This window comes from Equus przewalskii, chromosome 2 (genome assembly GCF_037783145.1).
Source record: "Equus przewalskii isolate Varuska chromosome 2, EquPr2, whole genome shotgun sequence".
NCBI lineage: Eukaryota > Metazoa > Chordata > Mammalia > Perissodactyla > Equidae > Equus > Equus przewalskii.
Window position 1 is genome coordinate 65,592,313 of NC_091832.1, and position 14,967 is coordinate 65,607,279.

Here is a 14,967-nt window from a genome sequence, read left to right on the forward strand (position 1 = left end):
AGACAGGCCTAATTCTTTCCATGACATGCTGCCATAGAGCTCTCAACTTGTGACAATTCATAAATTTAAGTGGCACTGCTCCTGCTTGTCATCACAACTCCTTCCATCAGCCAGGAGTTGCAGAGAGGAGAGAGCGAAGCTAGAAGAGGTGAGGGGACCAGGCAGGGGCCACCATGGATTCTGCTCTGCCACTGCCAGCAGACAGGCCTTTATTCAAGTGCAGCAGCAAGAAGGCAGTGCTGCCCAAGGGAGTTGTTAGTTGAAATTCCTAATTCATGTATTCATGTGTATTCCACTCACAGTGCCAGGTGCTGGTTCTCGGCGAATGAGACACTCCTCTCCTCAGAGAACTGTCGCTATAACCCGAGGCACCACTGCTCAGGTCTGGTGTTACTTTAGCCTGCTGTATGGTCAATCATTAAATCCTCTACATTCTAATTCCTGTACCTCTTTTGGATCTGCCCACTTCTTGCCTTCCCCACTGCTTTTAGTTCAGGCCCCTGTTCTTTCTTTCCCTCCTGGATATTGTAGTAGGCTCCTAGCCACCTCTCCACCATCAGTCACACTGTGAGCAAGGTGATCTTTCTAAACACAAAACTGGAAGTATCACTTCCCACTTCCAGAGCCTGTGGGTGTACCCCATCCTCAATATTCCATACCATTCCCTTCATTATCTGGACCAGCCTACTTCCTCCTCCTTTCTTCTACACACCACCCAGTGGTGCCTAATTACATACATTTCCCCAATTTTGGTAGGTTCTCTCTAATCGCCATGTCTTTGAATATGCTCTTCCTCTTTTGGAGTCAGCGTCTCTCCCCTGGTCTACCTGGTGAACTCCTTTATAATTAAACTAAGGGTCGCTTCTTCTAGAAAGTTCTTCCTGGCCCTTCCAGACTGCTTGGGTCTCCTATCCTGTATCACAGAGGATCCTTGACACCTTTCTGATGGGGCAATTACACACTGTCTTTAATTGTTGATTTACTTTTCTCTCTCTCCCTGCTAGATGCTTGGATGAGAGAGACTGTGTCTTACCTTTGTACTCCTCACCCTTGGCACTCCTCTGTGCTTGGCACAGAGATATTTCTCCGTTAATGTGTATTGACTTGAATTGATATGTCTGGATGCTTCTAAAAGTAACCTAAAAGCGATGCTCTTCCATAATTTCATGTAATGATCCCATTTGCCATCTGAGTCAGGAATTACTTTTGTGTGATTAGAGGCATCAAGAATCCCAGACAATTGATACATGAATTCCCAGAACATGTATTGGGAAGAAAGAAGGACAGCATAAATCTCTTTCTGTATTATGACTGGACATCGAGATAACACTTAGCTGATTTAGCACTTAAATGATTTGATTCTAGACAGCAGTAATTGCTATGGGAAATTCTTGTTCCACAGATTTCTGGGCCTTTGACTTTGGATTCCCATAGTCCATATTTAGGCCTTACCTTGACTCCCTAAAAACCAGTGTACGTTGATTTTGAAAGAAGTTAGGGGAGAAAGAATGGGCTAGTGAGAATTTTGTTCTTATACTTTTTCTTGAAAATTGCAAAGGAAAATCATTTTAAAATACTGTTTTAAAAAAGAGACTAGTATGGATATTTTTCATTAATTATGACATATGGGAGAGGAAGTTGCAGAAATATATCCATAACTAAAATGGCCACAGCAGGCCACCAGTTTGGAGAAGTTAGCCTTTATGATGTAATGAGTGTTTCAGTGCCTGTCTCCATTTTACGTGAAGTGAAGATTTCCCCTCCTTGCTTCCTGAGTAGAAACCTATCAAGAATGTGGCTTATACTGAAAGGCAGCCTTTGTGCCTGTGGCATCATTTATGCACAAATGAAAATAGTAGTAGCTGTCAGCAGATGTTGTTATAAAATCCAGTTGTGTAACTCTAAAATTATTCATCATAGTTGATGGGAAAATGCCAGCGTGAACACTGCCAAGAAACAACAATAATGTATATTCATTTAGTTCAAAATGCCCTTAAACAGGAGGCTCTTTTCCTCCCATCTCCAGAAATACGTGGTCCATAGTCATGTCTTATTATAGATGGAGAAACAAAAGATAACACTCAACAAGGCATTTTATTAAACATTTAATGCAGTTGTTGGGAGTTAGGGAAGGGATCAAGTTAAAGAAAGGACAGCTGATGTTTGCTAAATATTTTCCCTTTCTTTATAGAAAAAAAAGTATTCTATGACCGTTTTCCCGAAGGCCGTGAGCAAACACATGAAGCTTAACAATTTGTCCATTGTAGCTTTTGTTAAACCCTGGTTTGGGAATCTGTGGCCTTTGTTCTTCTGTTTTGAAGGACTGCATTTTAAGCTGCTGGATTATAGTACTCGCGGTTTATTCTTTAGGGGCTAAAATGTCTTTCACAATGTTATAGTGTTATTAACTGAACTTTTCATGATGCTCTCGGTAAAATCTGACAAGCTGAGCAAAGTAGATTGGTAGAATTTTTCCCTAATGACTAAAGTGACACGACGTCTTTATGTTCTTCCGGCAGCTCACTGTGAGTTTATTCTTAAACGATTGCCATTGGAGTCCACGTGAGGACGGCTCCTAACAGCAAGTGTGTAAGCATTGCTGTGGGGGCCCAGCATTAAGGAAATTCTACGGAACTGTATGCCAGAGTTCCTGCATCATGGAGCTCTCTTTGTAGTTGAGAAGTTTTCTCAACACAAAACTGAGAAAAATGCAAGATCATAGGCCAGGGAGGAGTGTCAGAAATTTAGTGGGCCGCCGCGGTGGCGCAGCGGTTAAGTGCGCATGTTCCGCTTCGGCAGCCGGGGGTTCACCGGTCCCGATCCCAGGTGCAGATATGGCACCGCTTGGCAAGCCATGCTGTGGTAGGTGTCCCACATATAAAGTAGAGGAAGATGGGCACGGATGTTAGCTCAGGACTAATCATTCTCAAAAAAAAAAAGTTTGGTAAAAGCTGCAAGTGCTGTGGGAAGTTTAGAAGGACTGGAGTCTCTGAGCTCTGGGACTCGTGGGAAGCCAAAGGTGGAATTGGGAATGGATGCTGGATAGGCAATCAACAAACATCTCCTAGTGTCACCCAGACCGGCTGGTTCTCCTTCTATCTACCGAACCCTAAGCTCATAGCACCTGCAGAACATATGGAAATTAGCCGTCTCTCTCTTCCCTACTAGATTATAAATGGATTTTGTGGCATTCCCAGTCTACCCCAAACCCCTGGCAGTGCACCCAGCACATAATAAATACTTTTTTAAAAAATCTGAACTGAAAGGGCATGATATGAGATGTGGTGAATTCTTACTAAAAGCTATTAATTGATTAATGTTAATCAGTTCAATGATTCATTTTCAAAAATAAATGTTCACGGTGTTTTAGAGTGAAAACGCTTTGATTGAAGCAACCTATAAATTACACCTTATGTTTTCTGTACCTTAGTAACTTTTCGAAATGGGAAAGGATGGGAGTGAGAATGGGGGAAGGGAAGAATGGGTTTGCTAACTGCCAGTCCTGCATTAAAATGAAAATCTCTGCCTCTGTACATCTTAAGGTCTCTAAGGGAACTAGATACAGTTTCAGAACAGTTGCTAAGTTTCTAGCTCAAAGCGCCTACTGACATTGTTAGAATATAAGACAACAGCAGTATCCCCTCCCTCCTCTTTATTCTTGCTAACACAATGTGTTTGAAAGTGGGAAACCAGTTTGGCTCGCCTTTGTTAGAAAACAGCTCTCGAGTTATGCATTTTAAAACTCAGTTGTATCTTCTATTTGCTTCAGTCTCTCTAATTGTGAAAAAAAAGTTACAGTATATTTATTACACATATTTATTAGAACCTGTGTCCCACTTTGTCTTGTCTCTGATTCTCTCCCAACCATTTCGTCAGGTGTCTGCTCTGCTGTAGGCATCAGGGAGTCAGATGAGACACCCCAGCCCCTGAGCCCAGTGTCTGCCTGGAGGAGCAGCTCGTGTATTTTCAGACCTGAGTCCCTGCAAAAGGACCCAGTCTGAAAATCATTTGTAATTATTTCTGGTGATGGGATGGCAATCAATAATGTCTTAAAACCAAAAACAAGGTATGGCTTTTAAATGATCTAAGTTAAAATCAACCAGAGAAGCATGATTTCAGTAAAAGGTACTTTATATCTTATGTTAATAATTCTTATACATCACACTGAGCAGTGTGTAAATACGTTATGTATATTTGATCGCGAATCCTTATACTTGTCCTGTACTTGGTAAGTACTTGGCCAGAAACACACAGTGATAAAGGTGGTGAGATCCAGGATCCTGGCCCAGTCTGTCTAAAACCCGGGGCTGTGCTCTTAACAACCATTCTCTATTGAAGAGATCAGCTTTACAACTTCTCTGTTAAAAGAAACCACAAGTTTAGCCGAGTAAGGAGAAACATTTACAAAGTCATAGCACGGTGTCTGTCATGTGGTTGCAGCCTATGCTATCTCCCTTAGCCAGTGATTCCTGTTGGTGGAGTAACGTGTTGGCCTCCCTGGGCAGGAAAGCAGTCAAGTCCAGGGGGCAGTTTGAAAGTCTATGGCACTAAGAAAACTGTCGTCTTTGCCACTGAGGAAATATATAGTCTACAACTAAGTTATTACCCCAGGGTAGCTCTTCAGTTTCATTGTCTAAAGAATTGGAATACAAATGTCTGCCTTTGGAGAGAGATTCCTTCAGCAATTCATTGAGTATCTAAAGGGTTAGGGACAAGTTTAGACACGGCAAATACAAAGATAAATGAGGCAGACAGTATGGTCAGTATGGTGCTGGCATAAGGATAGACATAAAGATCAGTGGAACAGAATAAAAAGTTTAGAAATAGACTCATATAGTTCATTGTATTTGACAAGAAGGCAAGATAATCCATTGGGGAAAGGACAGTGTTTTCTACAAACAGTGCTGAAACAACTGGATATCCATATGGGAAAAAATGCACCGCAGTCCTTACCTCTTGCTGTACACAAAAGGAACTGGAGTGAATCAGTGTAAAAGCTACTAATGGGAAGGGGCACAAGGGAACTTTTGGTGGTGATGGAAACATTCCATATCTTGTTTATTGTGGTGGTTCCAGGGGTGTAGAAATTTGTCAAAACCCATGAAAATATATACCACCTAAAATGGGCACATCTTATTGTTTGTAAGTTATACCACAGTAAAGTTGATTTTAAAAAAGAAATCATATCCTATCACTCCCTGGCTTAAACTTTTCCAGTGAACGTTAGATACAGTCCAGATTCCTTACCCTGTCCTACAAAGCCCCATGTGATCTGGGCCTCCTCCTCAGTAGACTCCTCCCTGATTGCCTAACTCAGCACTCAAGCACATCATGGTGTGTTTTTCAAAGCATGCATCGTTAGCTGAAATTCTTATTTACATGGTATTTACTTACTGTCTGCTTTTCCCCTTGAGAATATAATCTCCAAATAAGAGGAAAGATCTGTCTTGTTTACTCTTCTATCTCTAGGACCTAGAATAATGTCTTCCTAATAATAGATGTTCAATAATTATTTTTTAAGTGAATAAAAAGGGTAAAGAATTCAGATTCTGGAATGTAGACAATGCAGAAACATTGAAGGCTGCTAAGTAAAGAAATGGCACCATATAATTTGTGTTGTAAATGATTATAGGGATTGGACTGGGAACTGGGGAAAGATGGAAGGCAGGCAGATCATGGAGAAGGGTACCACACCACTTCCGGTAAGAAGAGAGGGAGGCCTTAACTGAGGCTCACTCAGAGGAGATGGAAAGGATGGAACGATCCAAGCAACATTGAAGAGGTGGAATCAACAACATATAGGTACTGATGTTCTGAGGGGATGAGGGCAATAGTCAAACTGAGAATTATACCCATGCATATCTGCATAGATGGTGCTACCCTGAACTGGAGTAAGGGATCCAGGAAATGTAGGATGGTTAGCAGATGAGTTTGGTTTGGGAATGTTAACTTTGAGTTACCTGCAGAATATCCTGGTAGAGATGTCCAGTGGACATTTGGTAATACCAGTCTGAAACTCAGGAAAGAGTCAGGACTGAGAACATGCATTTGAGACTTATTAGGTTGTAGGTGCTAATAAAGGCATGAAAATGAAGCATTAGAAAGAGCTATGGGTAAAAGGAGAAAAGAGGGCCAATGATGAAGCTCTAGGAGTTAACTAACTTTTAAGGACTGGGAAGAAGAAGAGGAATTAGTAAAGAATAGTGAGAGCAGTTAGGAGGAGCAGAGTGTAGAAGCCATGGACAGAGAGAGTTTTGACAAAGAACAGTTAATAGTGGCAGTTGCCACAGAGCAAGACTGAAAACTTGGCAACTAAGAGTGACTGGTGACGTGTGCGAGAGCTGTTTCAATAAAGAGCAGGCAAAATACAGAATGTGGTAGTTTGAGGAGTAAATGGCAGGGGAGGAATTTAGGATAAGATTCAGGATTCTTTCCAAAAGGTGGGAAAGTGGAATTCATGCCTGCAAGCCCTAGTAGGAGAAAGGTGTCTTTTGAGAAAGATGGGAATACCATTGGGCTAAGATGCTTGATGTGAAAGCTAAAGGTGTGTATAAGCATTGTGAAAAGAGGATACTGAACCAATGAAGCACCTATAAACAGGTTGCCAAATGTCACCAAGGGTCTGGCTAGGTTTGGAGGTGGTTCCTTTGTTTTGGCAATAATTACATGGCTGTATGATTCTCTCCAGCCATGCTCCAGCCTCCTGGATGTAGGAGCCAGGACAAGCGATAGGCTTGATCACAATTGTGATTCCAATACTGGCAGAGGAATGGTGGCCAAGGACTAGGGGTAAGAATTTTGGGGATTGTGGTCTACATGATTGGGTCTAGACTGAAACAGAAATGGAGCATGCAGGTGAGGATAGGGAGGAAAATAGAAACTGAGAAAACTTGAAGCACTAGAAAGTCCAGTGAGAGGAGTATGAGATCTAGAAGAATGATAGGGTACATTAAAGATGGTTGTTTAGAACTTCAGAATTACTTGGAACTTCAGAACTTAGAATTCAGAGAGACAAAAAGGGCAGGATGTGGCCATCCAGATTAGTGGGTGAAATGGAGGATAGAGGTGTAGGTGACGGTTAGATCTTTGGACATGGAAGTGCAGACGCCTATAACATCACCCCATACATACTGATGTTCCCTAGCCTCTGGGAGGCTGGTGAAGATGGAAACCAAGGAATTGAGTGAGTGAGCAGGAGTTAGTAGATAGCAATTACATGGAGCAGAGAGAGCTAGATGGTGTGAAGCTCAGAGTAGCATGGACAATTGCATGAAAGAGTGGAAGGAGTATCTTGGAAGCCATTATGGGGTGTTAGGAGAAAGCTGGACTGATTCTGGTGGAGCCCTTTTCAAATGCTGACAGAGCCCAAACCGTGAGCACTGGCATAGACTGGAAGTCGTGTTCACTGGAAGAGAAGAGGTTAAGACACGCCGGATGAACACTCAGGTCATCCGTGAGGAAGACAGGCGATGGGGTAGGAGGAGAGCTTGTAATGCTAAATGAAAGAAGCCTGAACTGGTTTTTGAACTCTCTGAAGTAATGTGATACAACTTTAACATAAGAAATATTTATTTGTTCCTACTAAGAGCTATATGTTTCGATAGCAAAAGTAACAAAATTATATTGTTATGATTTCTTTGAAAAATGTAACTTAATATTTGGAACGTCTTCTGAATTTGTGTCTTGGTTAAAAATTGCATAGGTTTGTATTTTAGCTGGGTTTCTAACATTTCATAAATAATGTTTTTTAAAGTCTGAAGGCTAGTATTTATGTGTGTATGGTTTTGTGTCTTTTTGACAGGTTCTTAATCAAGAACCAACTCTGTGGATCCAGGACGGGTTTGTCCCAAGGCCTGCTCTGAACAGCGAGTTGTCTGATAAAAGATTCCGTTGGCAAACCATCTCTCTTGCCTTACAGAGCAAGCAAAGAAGATGGAGCGATTGAAGAGCCATCTGCCTGTGTGCTTTCTACCTTCTGTGCCCTTTTTAATCATAGCATCCACTCTAGCAACTGCTAAGAGTGCGACTAACAGCACTTTAAATGGCACTGACATGGTCTTGGGCTCTGTGCCTGTAATCATTGCCAGAACTGACCATATCATAGTCAAGGAAGGAAACAGTGCCTTGATTAATTGTAGTGTCTATGGCACCCCTGATCCACAATTCAAGTGGTATAATTCCATTGGCAAGCTGCTGAAAGAAGAGGAGGAGGAGAAGGCGAGAGGAGGAGGTAGGCTGTAAAGTTGTGTCGAATGTCATAAAATATAAACGCCGACTTGGAGCCAGCACCCTGAATGTTGGTTGGCCTTTTTCATTTAAAGATCTCATTTTGTCTTCTTTTTCTAAGGCAAGAGAGAGAAACATATATCCTTAAGGATTCAAAGCAGTAATTATTCAATTCTTTCCACTCTGACTCAGAAGACAAAGGGCAAACATTAGATTCTTTCAGAAGATGTCTTGGAATTTTGTAATATAATGCATCCAAAATGTTATAGGAATGAATATAAAATGGATTTTCCTTAAGTATATAGTCCATTTATAAGGAAGTTTTGCCATGTTTCATGGAACTAACTCGAATAAACAATATAGCAGTTTATCCTAAAATACCAGTTTAGTTCATTGACTGTGGATTCAAAGACCACACTTCTTAAAAGAAGTCTCTGTGTTAAGTTCTCAGCCACCAACTAGAGATCATTCTGTGCTCCTGGACACCTGGCTGAAGTTTATAGACTGTTGCAGCTGAGGCCAAGAGGGAGGGAGGACGCACTAGCAAGAAATAACATGTGGCAATGGGGGAATGCTTGGTTTTTAATGAATGAGTTTCTGGCCAAAAAGTGTGAGTCACCTACCTGAGCCCTGAGTTTACTTCAGGAAAGACTCCAGCCAGAGAGAGGATTGACTGGGTCACTGGGAATCAGTACATTTCTTGTTTTAGATGTAAGAAGTAATTGTCTGAAAACCCAAGCCTGATCCAATTGACCTGAAGGAGTTAATGTACTTTCCTAAGAATTTACTGTGTGATGAATAGGGGATTGGGGGCAGGGGAGTAAAAAGACCATTGTTCTGAAGTAGCAGCTTATTAATTTCTGTCACTCTTTCATTCATCTTGCCCTTCCCCGTCCACAGCCCTTTAACCAATGAGCAATCCCCAGTAGAGTTTCTGCTCCAAGAAAACCTGCGTTTTTAATCTCTTTCTCTCATTTATCTTAATTGCTGAGAAAACCAATAGAAGCTAATGCCCTATGTCTCCTTAGGAGCTGAGTGAATGGAGTTTTCTTGCAATTACATACTTCTGGTTCACAGCTGTGTTCCTCTTGGTGAAGGCTGCTGGAAGTCTAACCACCTGGGATGTAGGATTTCACTGGGGCACTACCACTTACATTGCTCTTATTTAGCCGTTCAAGGAGGCACACCATAATAAAGTTTCTGCCCTTTAATGAAAATAGTATATATTATGTATCATATGTGTATTTGTTTAACCTGGTAGAGTGGAACCCTTCCCCTACCAAGTAAACTCATGGGACCCCAGAATTTTTAAATTAGAAGGGACCTTAGAGACAAGGTAATCCAAATCCCTCTTTTTTTCACTTTTTCCCAAGGTCCTGATGTTATTAAGTGGCCGTGACTAGAACCTTCACTACTGACAGTGGAAAGATGAGGCACGACCACCACTAGCCCACAATTGGTTTCCATTCCTACAGTTCCTTCCTCCCAGACTACAAGTCAAAAGGAAGTGACATCACACTTGTGAAGGGGGCCAGTAACCATGGGAACATAGACACTCTCAGGTTCCTGTAATTCATTAGGTCTTTCTACAGGGCTGGGCCCCTGCAAGGAATATCAAGGTGACTGAATTTGAAGGGAACAAGGACTCTAGACCTGAATCTACCTTTCGCATGGACCCTGAAGCAAAGGTTATCCTGGGTATTAAAGAGTTGGGGCTGGGGCACTGAACCCCTGAGTCCTAGAGAGGAAGAAAACCGTAGAAACAGCATAGTATCAGGGCCTGAGTTTCAGTCGCAGCATTTTGAGCACTGTCATTGCTGCTTCAAAGAGATCACATGATGTCTGTCTGGTTTGTTTTGTTGGGTTTTTTTTTGCTGAGGAAGATTTGCCCTGAGCTAACATCCATGCCAATCTTCCTCTATTTTTTAGTATGTGGGCCACCAGCACAGCATGGCCGCTAACAGAATGGTATAGATCTGCACCTAGGAACCCAACTTGGGCCACTGATGCAGAGTGCACTGAACTTAACTCCTAGGCCACCGGGGCTAGCCCACATGATGTCTTAATTGAAAAAGTCCTTGTAACTATTGACTCAGTCTTGGCAAGCAGGCTCTGTACCTTGCCTTCTTCATCTGTTTATTGGGAAGTTAGACTAGATGGAAGTCACATTTGGCTGAGTTTTCTTTGGTTTTGTGGGTGCCCTGGTGGTCTGTGGTAGGCAGTGGAAAGCCTTTGGCACAGAGAACTGCTCCATCAGAACTCAGCACTCTCATATGTGTAGCCAGCAGCCTTGCTGGTAAATCAGTTAGCTGTTTTTAAATCTCTCAAGGAAGATGCACTGTAAATTTTCAAAAAGAACTCGTGATACTGGTACTTGATGTTCCAGCTCAGCTTTTGTAATTGCCGTGCATAATAATAGTAATTTCAGCACATAAGTAACACAGGGTAGTGTGCAAAACACTATACCTAACAGCCCAGCAAGACATAGGAAATTGCAGAGATGAGACTCCTCATCATAAAATATTAGAATTTTAGTGTTAGAATGGCCTATTCGAGGACCCATAATCTTTAACTCTTCATTTCTGATGGGGAAAATGCCCATATTATAAGCACAGACATAGATTTCAGTTTTCAGGCTAAAAGGCTAGAAGTATAAATGGAGCTGTGTTTCATTTATAACCCAACAAAGAGGTGACTGAATATAATATGAAAAATGATGCTAATATCCGGCATTACCTAGATACAGTAGACTACTGTTAAAACCAAACTAATAAGGTAATTTTCATTAACAACCACTACCATTGATTAAGCCCCTGTAGCAAGTTACAGATATTATTTCTAATCCTTAGAATAAGCACGATAGTTAGGTATTATTAATCCTCATATATTCAGATGAGAAACCAGGTATAATGGAGAGGATATTACACAGAGAGCGGCCAAGCTGGTGTTTATTCTCCCTCTGCACCCAACCAGCATCTGCTCATCTTCAGGTGTCTGTGGGTAAAAACTTGATAAGCATCTACCCCAGAGTGAGTGAATGAGAGAAGACTTCCTGGATGGAAAAGGTGTTGTAACCACTGTCACAGTTCAGTGGCATTAGGATGTGTGCTGTGATGTGTGTACATGGCACGAACACACAAACAAATGTATTCAAAAATCATCTGGGGAGTTTCTCCGGGAGCACACTACCAATCACTTTGTGATAAGCCTGGAAAGGAACAATTTCATTTCTTGTTTGTGCTGAAAAAGTGAGGCAGCTGTTGTTCATGTCAGCCCCGCCGGTCCTAGAAAGAATGGGCCTATTTCCTGTCAGGGGCAGGAGCAGCAGCTCCTTCGCTTTGCTTCCCTGATTCTTGTCACTTCAATTCCACAAGATCAGGAGAGGCTAAAGTGTAATCTATTTCTGGAGGAAGACTTTTTTTGGTAGTTCACCAAAGGACATGTTTGGGGTGGTCCACCAACCATATTACAGAAATAACTCAGAATTCAAACAACGTGAATAGCCGCAAATGGCTGTGAAATGTACTGTTTCAATTTTCCTTTTGGTAAAAGTAAGTAGAAATATAGAGTTGCCAGAAAGTATTATGAAAAAGTCCCAGTTATTTCAAGTACTTATTATCCAGTGTATATTTGCTGTGGCTTCTTACTCTGACTTTAAACCATTTGAATGTACATTAGTCCTTTTATCAGATGATAAATAACAAGCATTTCAAGAAAGTCAGCCGGTATAGGCCTTTGTAAACACGTCTGGCTTGTTAGTGATTAACTTTGAAATTCTCCCTTAAAGTTAGGTTTTAGACTTTTCTGTGAATTTGTTTTCCAAACTCTTGTAGCGTCCTGTCACCGAAAACAATTAAGAATTCTCTTTAAACATAAACATGCACAGAGTAAACGGAGCTGAATTGCACAAAGTTCGCAATTGTCACAACTACTACTCTAGCTTCGTGGAATTCATTATTATGATTTTTTTGCAAATTTAGTTTACGTTGCTCTCTTGTTTTCATCACTCTGCTTTTGCAAATTTTTTGAGTAGACTGTGAAATGCCCCTTAATTACTTCTGCAAGGGACAACAACAAGCTGTGGCAGCCAAGTTCTAAGACCGTAGTGCGTCGCCTCCCTAATCCATATACTTAGGGGGACGTCTGTTCCCACAGCACTGCATGTAACTTATCCGTTGCCTCTAAGATCAGCGTGCAGTAGTGCATTAACTTATAAAAATACTGTACTGAATTCCTCTTTTAGGACATTCAGTATTTGAGATTAAAAAAATCAATTTGTCAAAAGGGCATTAAAGAAAGTGTATGTAATTATGAATATATTCTTGGAAATTCAGAAGACTCCCACAATATTCTTTCTTTGAGTAAGTTCCTTAGACTTTTCTGAGCCACAGTTTTCCTATCTGTAAAATAGAGACAGTCCTTTTTTACTATGAGGTGGGGTTGTGAGTCTTAAACTCTTGTGTATTAAATGCTTAGTATAGTACCTGGAACATGCCACAACCCGTCAGGAAACAGCAACTGCTGTCATTGTTATTGGTCATATTGCCAACGTCCTATATTGTCACAATCATAGATTCCAAGTGCTTAAATCTCTGTTTCATAATACAGGGCATTTTGTAAAGAAAGGAAATAATTTTCTGGGCAGTATCTTATTCTCTGTCTCAATTTCTCCACCTTTTTAAAAAGACATTTCAGAAGTACAAAAAAATTTGTATCCCTTAAGTGTTGTTTGAAATTTCAAAATAATGTGTGCCTGCTATATAATAGCAAGTTTGGAATCCTGTCCTCCATCAGAGGCATCTCCTTCCCCAGCACATCACTTTTGTGTACAGAGGGTCCATTGATATCCAATATGCTTCTACCTCTGAAAAAGCAATGTATGTGGAAATTGCAAAGTATATTATGCACAGGATGAACTTTACATTTGCCTAACCCTGTCATTCTCAACGGGGGCCTATTTTCCCCCCAGAGGACATTTGGCAAAATCTGGAGACATTTTTGGTTGTCATAATGGAGGAGGAGGAGGAGAAGGAAAAGAGAGATTATGCTGCTGGCATCGAGTGGGAAGAGGCCAGGGATGCTGCTAAACATCCTACAACACCCACGAGAGACCCCTACAGGGAGTTATTTGGTGCAAAATGTCAGTAGTGCCAAAGCTGAGCAATCCTGGTCTAACCCAGAGAAGCACCCCTCAGCTACCTAAAGAATTATTCCGAAGTAGGTCTTCAAGTCGGTTGTTTGCATCCATAAGGTATTTTCCCATAAGCGTGGTTAATTTATGGTACTTTGGTTCATTTTCCAAAGCGCGTCAGATTAAGGGCCAACTTGGTAACAAACCACCATTTGTAGTGTTTCTTTAATGAGTTGTGCTCCATTTGGGATGTGAGCCCAGAATACTTTAATCTTAGCAGTGAAAAGACCCTTCTAGATCCATCTCAGATAAGGGTGACAGCTGAGATTCCCAAAGTGGAAGTTATTTATATTAACTGAGTGTAGGGTTCTCTTGTCTTGAAAGACCACCTGTGCTACTGTCAGAAAAGACTATCGCTATTGCTAGCCCACATGGAATTACATGCTTGGCACTTTTTAAAAAATTAAGATTACCAAATCAAATTAGCTGGAGGGTCAGATGTTTCCTTTACCAGGAAATGGGAAGACAGTGGGTTCTTTTTGGATATTATTTATACCTTGAAGCAGAGCAGAGCTGCAGGCTCCGCACAGCGCAGCCCTTCCACCCCCACCTTCCTGAGCTGAAAGCGGTGCTAAGCCTGTGTTATCCCAGGCCACCTTTGCTCCACGTGTTGTAGGAAATCGCTTGTTAGGGCTGCCCTGGTACTCTCTGAAGAGGTCTCTTGGGAGGATAGGGGAGGGGCTGCACAAGGGCCCTTGCAGCAGTGTGAGAGGTTTATAACCTGACTCTTTGCCTTGGCTTCAAGGAGCTGTCATCTACTGCACAAGCCCGGTAACAGGTGCAGCCATGCAGGGCTCGATTTGTTTTCAATTATGTTTTGTAAAAAGGCATGGATCCTTTCTCTTCAGTAGCCTGTATTTCCCATATTGGAAGATAAGCACCACGTTTATAGACACACACACGCACATGCACATTTGGTTATTATTTAGAGAGTGTCGATTCAATGCGACACCCATTCAAGTGGATGTTGTACTTCGTTTACGTTTGCATAAACATTGATTGGAACTCTCACCACCTGAAAACTTTTAAGTTGGTTTCAAGAAAAGAACCTATTTGTTTTGGCAGATTGAACTCTCCTCCTTGAACACCGTTGAGCTTAAGAGCCTAAGTATCTAAACAGGTTTGTGAACAGAGTTTTAATCTTTTTACCCTATTCATTGGAGATATAGACAAACCATACATCAGTTTGTTTACACATTCACAGGAAGATATCACCAAGGAAAAGGAAATCCTTTTCTGCTTATAAATAATTTGAGGGAAATTCTGAGAGCTTAGCATTTGGGTCTAATGTTAATTTTTAATGCTTAGTGATCCTCAGGAAAAGCAGGAAGGATTTAGGGTTTCAGTAGAGATGGTGTTTGGAGAAAAGCTGTAATTGCAGAATCATTGTACTTTGTGCTCTCCCTTTCCTGTGGTTCAGTTCCAGAGGGTGTTGATGCTGCTCCTTCCTAGATAGCAATAATTTGTCAAAAGATGTTTGCATGAGCAATAGTTCTGATCTGGTGCCATATGCTGGTTTCACATTGAGTCATAGTAACCCCTATACCATA

At 41.4% G+C, this 14,967-nt stretch overlaps 1 protein-coding gene across 15 annotated transcripts in view; it reads left to right on the forward strand.

Moving 5' to 3' along the window:
• The window catches only part of MFAP3L (microfibril associated protein 3 like), a 42,681-nt gene that overhangs the window by 15,442 nt on the left and 12,272 nt on the right, over positions 1-14,967 (forward strand). For 5 of the 15 annotated variants that reach the window (XM_070608124.1, XM_008524910.2, XM_070608137.1 and 2 more), the window contains exon 2: positions 7,802-8,230. In XM_070608124.1, coding sequence (XP_070464225.1) covers positions 7,933-8,230 — 298 coding nt within the window. In that variant the 5' untranslated portion in view covers positions 7,802-7,932. Of the gene's footprint in view, positions 1-5,632; positions 5,803-6,688; positions 6,790-7,013; positions 7,184-7,801; positions 8,231-9,735; positions 9,915-14,482; positions 14,538-14,967 lie in introns of those variants that run through there. The other 10 variants (XM_008524909.2, XM_070608162.1, XM_070608117.1 and 7 more) reach the window with 10 other exon arrangements.